The sequence below is a fragment of the Strix aluco genome, chromosome 3 (genome assembly GCF_031877795.1).
Source record: "Strix aluco isolate bStrAlu1 chromosome 3, bStrAlu1.hap1, whole genome shotgun sequence".
Taxonomy (NCBI): Eukaryota; Metazoa; Chordata; class Aves; order Strigiformes; family Strigidae; genus Strix; species Strix aluco.
In genome coordinates, this window is record NC_133933.1 from 35811146 (window position 1) to 35824294 (window position 13149).

The following is a 13149-nucleotide window of genomic DNA, read 5'->3' on the forward strand; positions in this document are numbered from 1 at the left end:
GCTCACTGAAGAGCATAATGTTCACTAAGAAGTATAACCCCACAGATTTTGTTGGGGTGCAAAGTCAATCTTTGAATTCCCTGTCTCTTGATCCTGTCTCCTGACCGCAGCTGACTGCATAGCAAGTCAGCAGTTTGATAAGGAAAGTTTTTTGGACCATCAGCCATGACCGAAGAGTTGAGAAAATGAATTCACTTAAAGTGTGTATAAAGAGGCAGAGTAAAGATATTATAAGGCCACCCACAGAGTGCAATTTAAGCCATTTCAACAGTAACTCATTTAAATGAATAGCAATGACACCAACTGGATTTGAAAAAGAGACAAAGAAAATTTGCAGCCAGACAGTCTCAGTTTTAATGAGATCGTCTTAAGAGGTGAGGCAAGTGAAAAACCCCCACAAAGCAGCTTCTCAGCCCTACTAGCAAAGACATGCAGAATTCAGCTTTCCAAAGTAGCCATACTATTCAACTTCTGGCAAAGAAACCACATTTAAGTTTTGTTCTGGAACATTTTGTGCTTTGCAGCCTTTCCTTTATCCTTCCAGAAAGCTAATCAAGAACCTATGCAAACTACTCTTTGTCCGTGATTACCTATTCCCTCTTTTTCAGAACATAATGCACCTTGAGTTCCATAAGCAGCTAATTCAGAGCCTCCTTCACAGGTTATTGTTTATTTCATAACTCGATGTGTGCAGTTCATAACTGCAATGTCTGCAGCAAACTATAATTCTATGCTATCAGAAAGAAAATACGATAACAATTTCTAATTGATCTGAAGTTGTTTTTCTTTGAAATGTGTTTAAATATCCAGGTTGCCAGAATATCTTCCAGGAAAGTGATTTTAAAGAAGACAGATTGTAACTGTTTTTCCTGGCTATACTACAGGAAACAACAGCAAGATCTTATTTTAAGTTAGTGTACTTTTATATTTCTAAGCAAGAAATTAACTTTCACGAGAAAATGTCAGTAAACAAAACCTCCCAAGCCCGTAACAGTGGTAATGCATTTCTATAGCATCTTTCATCCAGAATTATCATAAAGAATAATCTAAGTACAGATTTGCATTTTGTTTATATCTCTGCACACCACATGCACAAAACTTGCATCCTACATTGGCTTAAAATCAGTACCAATGTAAGTTTTTACCTGAAATGAGAAAGATCACACTGTGATATCAGCACTTATGCTCCATATAAATACAGAGCAGATATGGGTCCAGTGGTTGCAGTATTTGTCTAGAAACTGGGATATCTGTTTTCAGTCCCTGCTTTGCCATAGTCTTCATGGGCCACCACGGGGAAATTGCTCACAGAAAAAGGCACAGGATAATTATCTGCCATATGCTCACATCTTTCTATCAACAGATATTTTTCACAGTATTTGCAGGGCTGGAGTGTTATAACAACTTCAAAGGCTTCAGTTTCTTAGCAGCCAGCACTTAAACATCCTACAGGCTGCAGTTTCAAGTCAATCACTGTAAACCTACATGCCATCTACTTGTCATCTTATTTTCACAGGTTCTTCATATTCCCCTCCCCCAAAGCACCACTGGAACAACTTTCTGGAGTGATCTGCTTGAAATGATCACTTCTGGGCACAAGCAAACATCAAAACTTAACATTTCATAAAAACAGTTCAACTCAGGAGCACTTTTGTCATGGCAAATACAACCAAAGAACTTACAGACCTTGTGTGCTCTACCAGCTATTGTGTATAACAGCTAAAAAGTTTGCATAACACAAAGCTTGGGATAGTCAGTGTTTATTTTATTTTTTATTTTTAGTGAGAGGCTGTGAAAACTGAACGCAGAAATTACGATAGCTTCTAAACACTTAGCTGAAATCTCAAATACCTGAAGGCCTTGGATTAGCATGAAAATACAGAGCAGGAAAACAACATACTAAGAAATTAATTCTGCTTTGAGAAAATCACCTTACAATTTTTATAAAATTGTTTTCCCTCTTTTCTTCCACTGGCCACACAGTGAGATTCTTGATTAATGATCCCATACCCAAAGTGATTCCAAAATGAACCCCAGCAGATCTGACACTTGGAGAGCACTCTTCTGCATTCACCTAGAATAAATGCACCACCACTGCCTCTCAAGTACCATTCCCCTGAAAAAGGAATGAACTCAACTTCCAAAGGCTACTACAAATTACTCCTGTGCCCTGCTGTAGGAGCAGTTAAGAGATAGCTGATCTTTGCATGTTAAGGGTGCTCTGGAGATGCAGAAATTGTGAAGCTGAGCCTGGAATACAATTTTTAAGTTATGCACGCTTCCTGAAAAAGTCTGCCCGTTTCTCCCACAGAGCTCTGTTACAAGATAATCAGACCCTTAAAAGCTACAACTGCCTACTATCAAAAGAGAGAGAGTACAATACTATCTAATTAATCTCCTAAAGATTTGGCATGCATAACGATTTCTTGTCCTACTTTACTAAGGGATTAGAGCAAGTTTTATTCCTTTCCAGACCTCCCAGTACTCCTCTCTCAGAAAGCAGATAGTACCTTTACCTGTTCTGAGAAGGAATTTCTTAATTCCACCAGCACGTATAAATCCCAGGATAGGGAATCCAGTGCACTAATCATTAGTTAATCCACGTGAATACACAGCACTTTTCCCCTTGGGAGTCTGTTACCAGAGGCATGCATATTTAACTAGACACAGCAAGTAAAAGGAACAAAGCATGAAGACAAGATTAATTTCCACACAAGACATATATATGCACATGCATATTTTACCTGAACACTTACTCATCATGCACTGATGGTAGTGTGAACTGGACTCAACTCCTCAGACCCTCAGTGGACCAGAGAACAGACCACTGTCTCAATGTTAATGCTTTACCTCAAGAGTCCCTTTTTAAATAGCAAGACTTTCACTCTTATCAGTTCTTGGGGTTTTTCCTTTCCTGTCAAAACAAGTAATTTTAGCTACAGCAAAGAGGCAGAACCTTCACAGCTAATGCTTTGGACAGTGTCCACTAAAATCCCTTAAGCATTTATTGTTGGGTGGCACACACAGAACTGTTTTCTCCTAACCATTTTTTCCCTCTCCCAAAGTCCCATAAATTAAAATCAATATATCACATGGTGGATCTCACTGGTCAAGCAGTATTTCCATTTTTATTTTCATGTTTGTACTACAAGAGAGTTTATAGGGCCTTGAAAATACAGTCCCTAAAGAAAACATTTATAAAATACCATTGTGTAAATTATAAGACATTGGAAATCAAAATTATTTCTCTACTATACCAAACAAATTAATGCAAGTTAGTTATTTCTTCTCAAAAAAGCATTATAAGAAAAGAACACTCATTTGGTTCCTTTATGCAAGTATACCTGGGAAGACAGGTATATGGCAAAATTCATGCAAAACCATATGAACACTAATACTGCAAACAAAAGACACAAGACATTGACTGAATTTGAACTATATTTCTGTAATTATCTTTAAAAAAGAGCAGATATGCCTGAGGATCTGAGATGGAAGATAGCAAGTAAATGCAGACAATAAAAGCATGTAAAGAATTAGTAAAACAAAGAGAGGTTTTGAAACAAACTCAGGTAGAAACTTAGACCAGTAAAAAGAAAATATAGCTTGCGCCCTCATCCATTTGGGGAAATGAATAGATCCTTTGAAAATTACCCTGAGTGCAGACATTTCTTTGCCTCAACATCCTCTGAAGGAAAGAACCTGCAGGGTCCCAAATTTAAACTAATCCCGTTGGATAAAAGTACAATTATAACAGAATTCACAGTCTAGCATTTAATGAATTTAATCAAATATGAAACTGCATTAGCAGACAGAATGATTACTTCTAACTGACCTTCTGTAATCAGTTAATTTAAAAGTCTGTTCTGCTTCCATATTCATAAGCAATGACCGACTTTCTCTACAGAAAAAAGAATTATCATGGCTCAACAACTTGAATTCAGTGGGCATACCACATGGAATTTAAATGTATTCTCAATTCAGGAAGACTGTGCTAGATTTGATCTCTTCTCTTTTTTTAAATAACAAAAAAAAAAAAAAAGAAACCTTGTAAATGTGTTTCTAGAAAGCTAACAAGCTGTTGCCTTCAAGCCAAGCCATTTCTTACTGTTCTAGAGTTCTTGTGAGGAAGTGGAGTGTATTGTGCCAGTACCATTACACATAAGGGCCAGAATCCTTTAATTTTCTGCCAGTTTCACCAATATTTTTTTTCCAAAATTTTAATAAAACATTACTCAAGTATGATTATATTTTAATTAACTGAAGCAAAAAAATAGTCATAACTACATTACCAGTTCACTGGTTCATATTAAAGAATTGTCAGTACCAACATTATTATTGCACTCCCAGACTTCCAAATAAAAGACATTTCTGCTTTCATACGTTCATCTTGGGATATCCAACTTTATATTTTTGATTTAAACTAACAATGACTTCAAAGTCAATGAGATGCTGGAATTCATTATACCACCCTTACCACTAGCAAGGTCTTTATTTCCTGAAAAGCAGGTATATTATATATAAATACATGAACACATTTAGGCATCAGTGTCTGGTAACTGGCAACCTGAAGTTACGCTGCAGCACGCATTTTCCCTCCAACACAACACCATGCACCCGTAGAGTCTTTCGGTTTGCTCCTCCTGTTGCTTCCTCAGGCAACCATCAGTGATAACAGAGAAAGCTGTGTTTCTTGGAGGAAAAACTGATGCCTATTGAATATACCAGGAAGAGAGAGTGAAGGAGACTAGGGCATTGCTAGATCAACCTGACTGGCCACAAAGAAGCATTGCTGACAGAGAGAGGCATTCACAGTGTTCATAGCAGTGCAATATACTGACAAAATCTGAGGAAGTTCCACCGTTTCCTCCAAGTGCTTTCTAAAACCATCCCTCTCACAGTCTAGAAATCCCTTTAAGAGTTCCTACAGAAAAGTAATAACAGTAATACACACTGATTATGGAGGGGATAGCACTAGATGCAGATGTCTTTGAAACAGGTAGTGGAAGAATTGCCAGGTCCAGCTTCTTAAGTGAGAAGTGGTGAAAAGTCTCTGAAAGTTGTCAAAGTCTATGAAAACTGATAGAAAAGACAAGGCAAAGGAACATCTTTTATTTTGTCTTCATGGACTGTGAGTTGCCTTTGTGAAAATATCCAGCAACGTGAACAACCGATGTTGGGAGGGAGCAAGTCACAGACCCCACAGAGTCATTGCCTACAAGAATAACTGCAGATTCAGTGACGCCAACTATCCCTTAAGGAATATGCAAAGGTTCCCCCTCCTCTCCCCCCCCGCCCCTCCCAATCTGTTGTCTAACATAACCACACACTTCACAACTTCCATTTTTCTCTTATTCATGTTGGTAGACTTCACTTATCCTTAAGACAAAATATATTAGTACAGGGTACTAATACAGACTGACTGTATCTCTGATGGGATATTCTCACGGCCTACAGAATAAGTGGACTGGAGGACCATCAGATGTTGAAAGGGGCTTCCAGAGGAAATCTTGAAACATTTAGGGTAACTGTCATAATGAGATTAATTGCCTGGCACTATTAAAGTTAAGGAGTTCGCACATAAACTCAGTCAAACATCCTCGAGAATTGGAAGGAACACCAGGAAGATGGAAACAGAGAGTATCCAACTAGACCAATATATTAAATAAAACACAAAATTAAATAAAGGGGGTTAAGAAACAAGACAGCTAAGTTTGAAATGGATTCAGATTTCAGTCATGCAAGGGTCCCTTGCTGAACAGCATTAAAAAAAAAGTATATTGGCAAAGCTACCTAACAGCTTTGACTATATACAGCGTATAGGTTTAGGCACAGCCTAAGCTTTGGTTTGTGTACCGGCTCACTGACAGCCTCCTCAGCTATTTCTCACACCCAGGACTGGATGCAAGCTTGTCCCACCTCTAGCATTTCCAGTCTCCAGGGACTGAGAGAAGCAAGGCTGCAAAGGTGAGCATGCAATTCCTCCTGCCACGCAAGAACTCTGGTAATTAAGAGACAACTGATGATTCTGCTAGTGCTCATACTACAGCTCTCAGCTAAGACTAATATCTTGCTATGTAAGTGCTCCTTCTCCACTTACCAGAACTTCAGGATATGCTACTGATTTTACACTAGAAGAGCAAAAGAAAGAATACTCATTCAGACATGCAGTTCGGTTCTAATAGAGAGACAGCAGATTTTCTCAAGCCTGGTAGCAACTGCTGCTTACCTAAGAAATGAGTGAATTAATTGAGAAATCAAGATTAACTCAACATGAATTCAAGAGAAGATCCAGAAATTCGGGCCACTGCTATGGGCTCAGGTATAAGATAAACAGACATAGCTTGAAAGAAACATAAGCCTAAACATCATTTTCATCTTTACATTAAGATTTAAGCATTCTGTTATTCTGGTCCAACCTTCTGGCCCACCTAACTGTATGACCATGAAAAAGATGGTTGAATGCATGTGACAAATGAATTATTTTTTTTCCCTAATACAACACTATGAATGGAAATCCATTAAATGGATTAAACCTCAGCAAGGCCTCAGTGACCATATGCATATATATATGTGTGTATATATATGCACACATACATACATCCTCCATATATACAAATGGGTAGGATCAATATAGGACAGGAATAAACAGCTTTCAGAATTCATGTTTGGTTTAGAAAATTAAACAGCAAATAGCACTGGATTATGAATAATCAAAACACGTTTTGACATATAAAGTCAAGACATGACTGAAAACACAAAAATGTGAATATAAAGAAGTTCAAAATAAGAAAAAAACCCTTCTAGTAAGGTGCAGGATCCAATCCTGCATTCTGTTTCACTTAAATTCCCCAAGTTCAACCAAAAGCAAAGTTATTTAAGGCTTTCAGTACAAGAGTGGTAGGTTAGGGGTCCAAGAATGAAATCTGCTGCTGCCATCCCAAATAGAGCAAGCAGAAGAGATAGTAATGCTAAAATAGTTTGAATTTATCCACACACTTCCCAGACAAATAGAACCCATCGCCATGACCTTAAAGTTGAAAGTTACATTCTGAAAGCCATCATGCTTACTGCCCTTATGTAGGGGTGTTCATACTGGAACATATAACACCTGCATCTTTGCCAACAATACAACAGCCAGACTTTTAAGAACAAATAGTTCAAATGGCACTAGCTAATATAAGGGGTGTTTGAGCTTTTTTGTAGCTACTGTGAACATAGGAACAATTGATGCTGTTAAGCATCTGTCTCATGCACCTGACAGTAAATGATGAACAATTATGGAAGAGGGAGATATTTAAAGGATCTCTTCACTATCTATTAAAAGCTAACTCAGCAAGTCGACAGTAATAATGATTAAGATTTTGAACACAGGCATAGAAAATAATACAGCCTTCACGAGAGTCATCATATCACCAAATGATAAATATGGAGTCCAATAGCTACAAATACAAGAACTTAAACACTGCTCTACACAAGATATAGAGCATGACAGCCAATATACTTCAGTAGCGCAATCAGCCGAATCAACTCTGCAGTGACTGAAATCTGTACTCAGTATTAACAATCAGACAAGGGGAAACAATCTTCCCAATGCTACTTACTGGCATGAGAACCGCAGTGGCTCATGCTCTGAAGTTCTGCAATGGCAAAGCCCTCCTTGCACGTGAATGCAGCTCCAAGTATTCCCATATATACTGGCCCACAAGAACACATTCAGCACTTACTGGATTTCAGGACATGCTAATGTCCTCTTGCCTCCATCCCCACTAAGGCTAATGGAGCCTTTTTGATAGCAATGGGTGGGCAGAATAATTCTGAGGAGACTAGCTGGAGAATTGAAGTAGGATGCTAAAAAACCCAAATCCTTAAGCCGACGGTTAGCTTGCATATACCGCTTTTGTCTCCTCTTTGCCAAACAGAAGATACTTCAAAATCATTGGGAAAATGGGGTTAACATTTTGCATAAGCACTTCAATTATTACCTGGCTCACATTAACCATCAACTAGGCTAACATAACAAACAATTCTTGTTACTCAAACTGGCGTCATTGTAATGAGCTCCAAATTAATCTCATCCGTACACAATCACTAATCTTGTTTTGTGCCAACTGAATTTTTAATCAGAACGGAGTGAATCATAGGTTGTTTTTAAAATACATTTCTAATACTTGTCATCCAAAATGAATAAACACTAGAGCAGGGAAGAACTTTTCTATTTACATTTTGGGAAGCTGATTTTATTTATACATACTATACACACAAGTATCAAATGCATACAATAGGTGAGGACTTTTTGGAAAAAAAACCCACGTTTATTTCTGATAATGCTTTGAGCATGAATAGCATCACCAACCTAAAGAATTTAGTCCTCTGACTGTAATTAAAACTGTATGACAAACCAAAATAAAAGGAACAGTTGCTCCTCTGTTGAGTTGCTCCTCAATCTCTACATCATTCTAGAAGATCAGAATACGCACAATCAGACCCTCCAACCAGCAGAGTAACTACTTCTGGTAAGGCATGTAATGAAGCACACATTTTGCAGTGCTGAACTTGAGACTCAACCTGAGTTTCAAACCGAAGTGACTTCAATATTTGTGCAAGACAGAAGCAAAGCTGAGTTTCAACAAGCGGTTTCAACCTGATTCTGCAACTGCAATACCAATTTAACAAAGCAGTTGGTTAGCTCTGCTTGTAACAAGAGCGCTGAACATATCCCGCTGCTGCAATACAGGCCCAACCATTTAGAAATTCTTTAGAAAAAAAAGATAGTACAAAGTCATCACCTACAGCCTCTACTTCTTAAAATGCAGTATTACTGGAATCTTGTTTTAGCTGTCTGGCTAACAGCTGCTTAACTGAACACCTGTTACCAAGCTTAGATGAAAACCTAACTTGAAGGTCTGCCCACGGCCATGGAAACTGAAGGAGTGACTGAAGCGATCTGCAGCACAGCCATTCAAATGTCTTCAGGGAGGTCTATGACAGACTCTATTACAGACAGACGAGCTTGAGGAAGCTGGAGTGCCTGGTTCTCATTTCAAGCTAAGCGTAATGCCTGACTCAAGCCATGTAACAGCATGAGACGACTTCTGCTTGGAAAACAAGACACTCAGGCAGATGAGAGCAGTGCAAGAAGGCTCAATGTCAGAATTCCCACAGATCTGGTGGCACATATTTATTACTTAGAGACTGTGCTCCTCATTTAATACCATCTACATGCTTTTTTGAATGGTAGATTCTGTTTTGATTGCCAGGAACTGTTGCATCAAAAGTGTTTGAAGATTGCTCAAGATTAAAAGCATTAAATTGCACGCAATGTGCTAATCTATTTTTACTTATAGTCAGTAGAAATATATGTTAACACATTAAAAAAATTCTGCTAATATCTTAGAATTCAATTAAAATTATCTTCATTAAACAGCTCCGAGATCTGTGAAAAAAAGGGAGTTATTCAAATATTTAGCATAATAATCAAGTTATTGTTAATGCAACATTCTGAAGAAAAACTCTGCGAACCATGTTGAACATTAAAAGGTGAATGCAAAAGCAAAAAATACACCATATAGACCATAGCTGCAAGGTGGAGATGACAGGCTCTGACAACATCAGGATGGACTGCAGGAGAATGCACAAGGGTCTTATCAAAAAAGGTTACATTTACATACTGAATACTATAGCAAGACATAATGATCAAAGGAAAGCTGTTGGCTTGCAAATTTCTATTTTGGTTCATTTTTAATCAATTTTAAAACAGGCTGGTTAATATCTCATTATGCATCAGGGAGTAAATGGCTCTTCAAGCTGCTTTCCAAAAGAGAGGATGGGAAGTTTGTTCTGCGCTTAGGCAGAAGAAAAGCAATGCTCCCGAAAGAAGTATCATTAATGAACAATGTAAGACAGAAAGAAAAAAAACAAAGGATGTTTTTATCCTTGCAGGTTTCCCTGTGGAACACTAGTGCTAGTGACTTCTTTTTACATGAGAAATATGGCACCATATCACACTCCATCTGAACAGCATTTCTGCAAGATACCCCAAATTATCTTTACTAAATATCTCATTTGCTATTTGTCATTGATTTCAGCTTTCCGGCACATTAAAAAGTGCTCGTTCTTTAACATCAACTGCAGAAAGTGGTTGCTAGTGTGAATACTTCTCAGGAGGTTGTAAGATTGTGAAACAACAAAATAGAAAAAGGGGAAAACAGAAAAACTGGTAAATAAAAGAGTGTGAAAACAATTCTAGAATTGTCATATATAGTAAAACCTTTTCCATAAACAAGCCTAACAAAATAGCTATTCAGCAGCACCATTCTTTCTTCGCAAAGGAGTTTGTGAGCTTAACAGGAAAGTGATTGGGGGGAAGCAAAGAAATATGATATTCACCTTTTAAAAATTCTGTTAGGTATGCTAAAAACAATTATTAAAACCAATTCTTTTAAGATTGTGAAATTTTTCAGTATAACTTAATATTAAGTGAATGACGCTAAAAACAAAAACCCAACACATGTGAAGGACATGTTCAATTCTGTGGCTATTGCCTCATGTTCTTCCCCCACGATACCTGTACCCCAAAACTGAACAGTACAGCATGACAGCCTCTGACTCACTTTAGGGAGCTCCCAGACCTGATGAAATCACCCAGCTGCACTGGAGACATGCTGTAAAGCACAGGACAGGCTGCAGGAGAGGACTATGCAAAGAGCCTCTCCTCTAGCAACAGCCTATGCCAGGAGAAGTTCTATTAAAAGACATTTCCCAGGTGCCTGTTTGTGCCAGTGATTCCTATATACCTTTACAGGTAGCCTATAAAATAAAATATATTTAAAGTGTCAGTTGCTTTTTGGGTCAACTTTCTAATAAAAGCTGAAAATTTTGAGACAAAAATAAATGAGATCATGACCTACAGCATGGGTAACCAAACAAGAATTACAGTAGAGCTCTCTGGCAAAGGCATACTTTTCTGACACAGCCACCAAACTCTGCACCATAACCACAGATACTGGACACTTATCGGAAAAAACATGCCCAAACCCTACTGACAAACAATACTGCTGACCCAGAAGCAAGGAGAACAGAGCCCAAAGAGAGGGGGAAAGTAAAAGAGAAAATCACTCTGGGTTTCAAAAGACCTTAATACGGCCTTAGTCAACTACTAGTAACTTCTGATACGAAGTATTTTAAAAGCATAGCCATTGTTAGATTCTTCAAACAAGGCTTTACTGCTTGAGGGCTAATTCTGAATAATGAACAAAATGCTTGGTTTCAGGTTGTGGTGCTTCTTCTTCTACAGTAATTAGACTGTGTAAAAATATTTTCTCATTAAGACAATTTTTGACCATCACACCTTTTAAAAGGGCATTTCTTTGTCTTTATGGTAACACTACCACATATGAGCAGATCTACTTCTTTGACACAGTGGTTTCAACATACAACCTGTTTTTATCCTTCCTCATGGAAAAACAAATATCGACATCACTAAACAACATTATGCTAATTTTTCTGGAACTAAATGCTTTTCAAAGACACGATTGAGCAATATTTTTTACTCAAACAGATCTTTTAAGATGGTCAGATATTAAAAAGATGTCTTTTTAAAGATACTCTGAATAGTTATTGTAAAGGTCATCTTGTCTCTACTAAAATATTTAAAAAACACCCCTATATATTTATGGATTCAACTTTAAATAACTTTAGAAGACAAAGTGTTTATACTCACGTAACAGTGAGATAAAAGTGGCTTTTTTCTTTATTCTGCATTGTTAGCAAATTCTTATTGCTGAATCTATTCTAAAAAAGCCAAGTCTCTTTGCATGGTACAAGGTTCTCAGTGAATTACTTACATGCAAGGCAGAAGGATCTGGCAAAAATTCAGCATCCTCTCCAAAGATAAAATCTGGTGGTAGGTCAGGATAGTGAGCATTGAAAATTATATCCCCTGGAAAGTAATAAATGAAAACACAGTTTGCACTTCTACGTATGTGCTTATAAATAAATAAATACCGTACACATGATACACATTTTTTATATCAAATTTGATAGCTACATTAAATATACTTCATGTATATATCCATATAATTTTTACAAAAATTCACATGCAAGATAAGCATCAGATGTTTTGGGGGATGAAGTCAAATTCCTGAGGCACAGCTTCTTCCTCCTCTGCAAGCAATGAAACATGAAATACATTATTGCTTCGTATCTCAAATGGCAATTCAAACACTATTGAGGGTTGCCTCAAAACACGAAGTTAGAAAAGTGATCTCGTTTCAAAAAAGTACCACATTTAGATTGCTGTGATTTGCATATTAAGTCAAAGTCAAATGCAAACGACCAAGATCAGGATTTTCAAAATACTGGAGCTTTTAATACTTAGTAGCACTTACTCCTTCTTCTCCTCACCACCTGCAACTCCTAGAAGGAAGAATAGGCAGCTTAATAGGAATCACTCCAATTATTCAAATTCTGGTCAAGAGAAATACAGTATTACACATTTAAATGGGGAGACTAAAATTAACTAAAAATATAAGACTTAATCACAACTTGGCACTGAGTCTTCATCTTGCCAGTGTCACAAGATGTACAATTAACTACTGATGTGACAGTTCAAAGAAACTTGGGTTGTATTATTTCACTAGTATATACATACTTCAGAGTTCATATAGGTCAAGAAGTGGTCATCTGCATGTGAGCTCTTAAAAAAACACCCAAAATTCTAGGGAAAAATTTATCTAGCATTACTTATCTACCTCTCAATCAGTCTTTCCTCTTTATGAAGATATGAAAGAATAACTCCGAGTTTTGCATAAAGCAGATTTGTGAGGTAGCAGGCATCAGAAGAAAGAAATCAGTACCTGCTATGTGTTACCACTTGTTTAAAATCTACACAGAAAAGTAAAACCAGTGTGGTAAGCCTTATAAACAATTCTGTTCAGAAAAAGCTGAACCACTTTTTGTTTTTTCAAAAATTATGAACGCAGAACTGGAGAAAAGCATTAGCTGCACAAATCTTACAAAGCCACATTGCTGGCTCAGCGATGTCACCATCTCAAGACATTCAACGTGACAGTTTTAATTGCTAACATTCTATAAACTTATCTTGGCTCTAGCTGTAAGCAAGGAAGCTATAAAGATTAATTTGCAGAGGAT

At 37.3% G+C, this 13149-nt stretch overlaps 1 protein-coding gene across 3 annotated transcripts in view; it reads right to left on the reverse strand.

Annotated features, from left to right (window-relative positions):
* The window catches only part of BABAM2 (BRISC and BRCA1 A complex member 2), a 178704-nt gene that overhangs the window by 131311 nt on the left and 34244 nt on the right, over window positions 1–13149 (reverse strand). For all 3 annotated transcript variants that reach the window (XM_074818096.1, XM_074818094.1, XM_074818095.1), the window contains one exon: window positions 11844–11938. In XM_074818096.1, the coding sequence (XP_074674197.1) occupies window positions 11844–11938 (95 nt within the window). The remainder of the gene's footprint in view (window positions 1–11843; window positions 11939–13149) is intronic.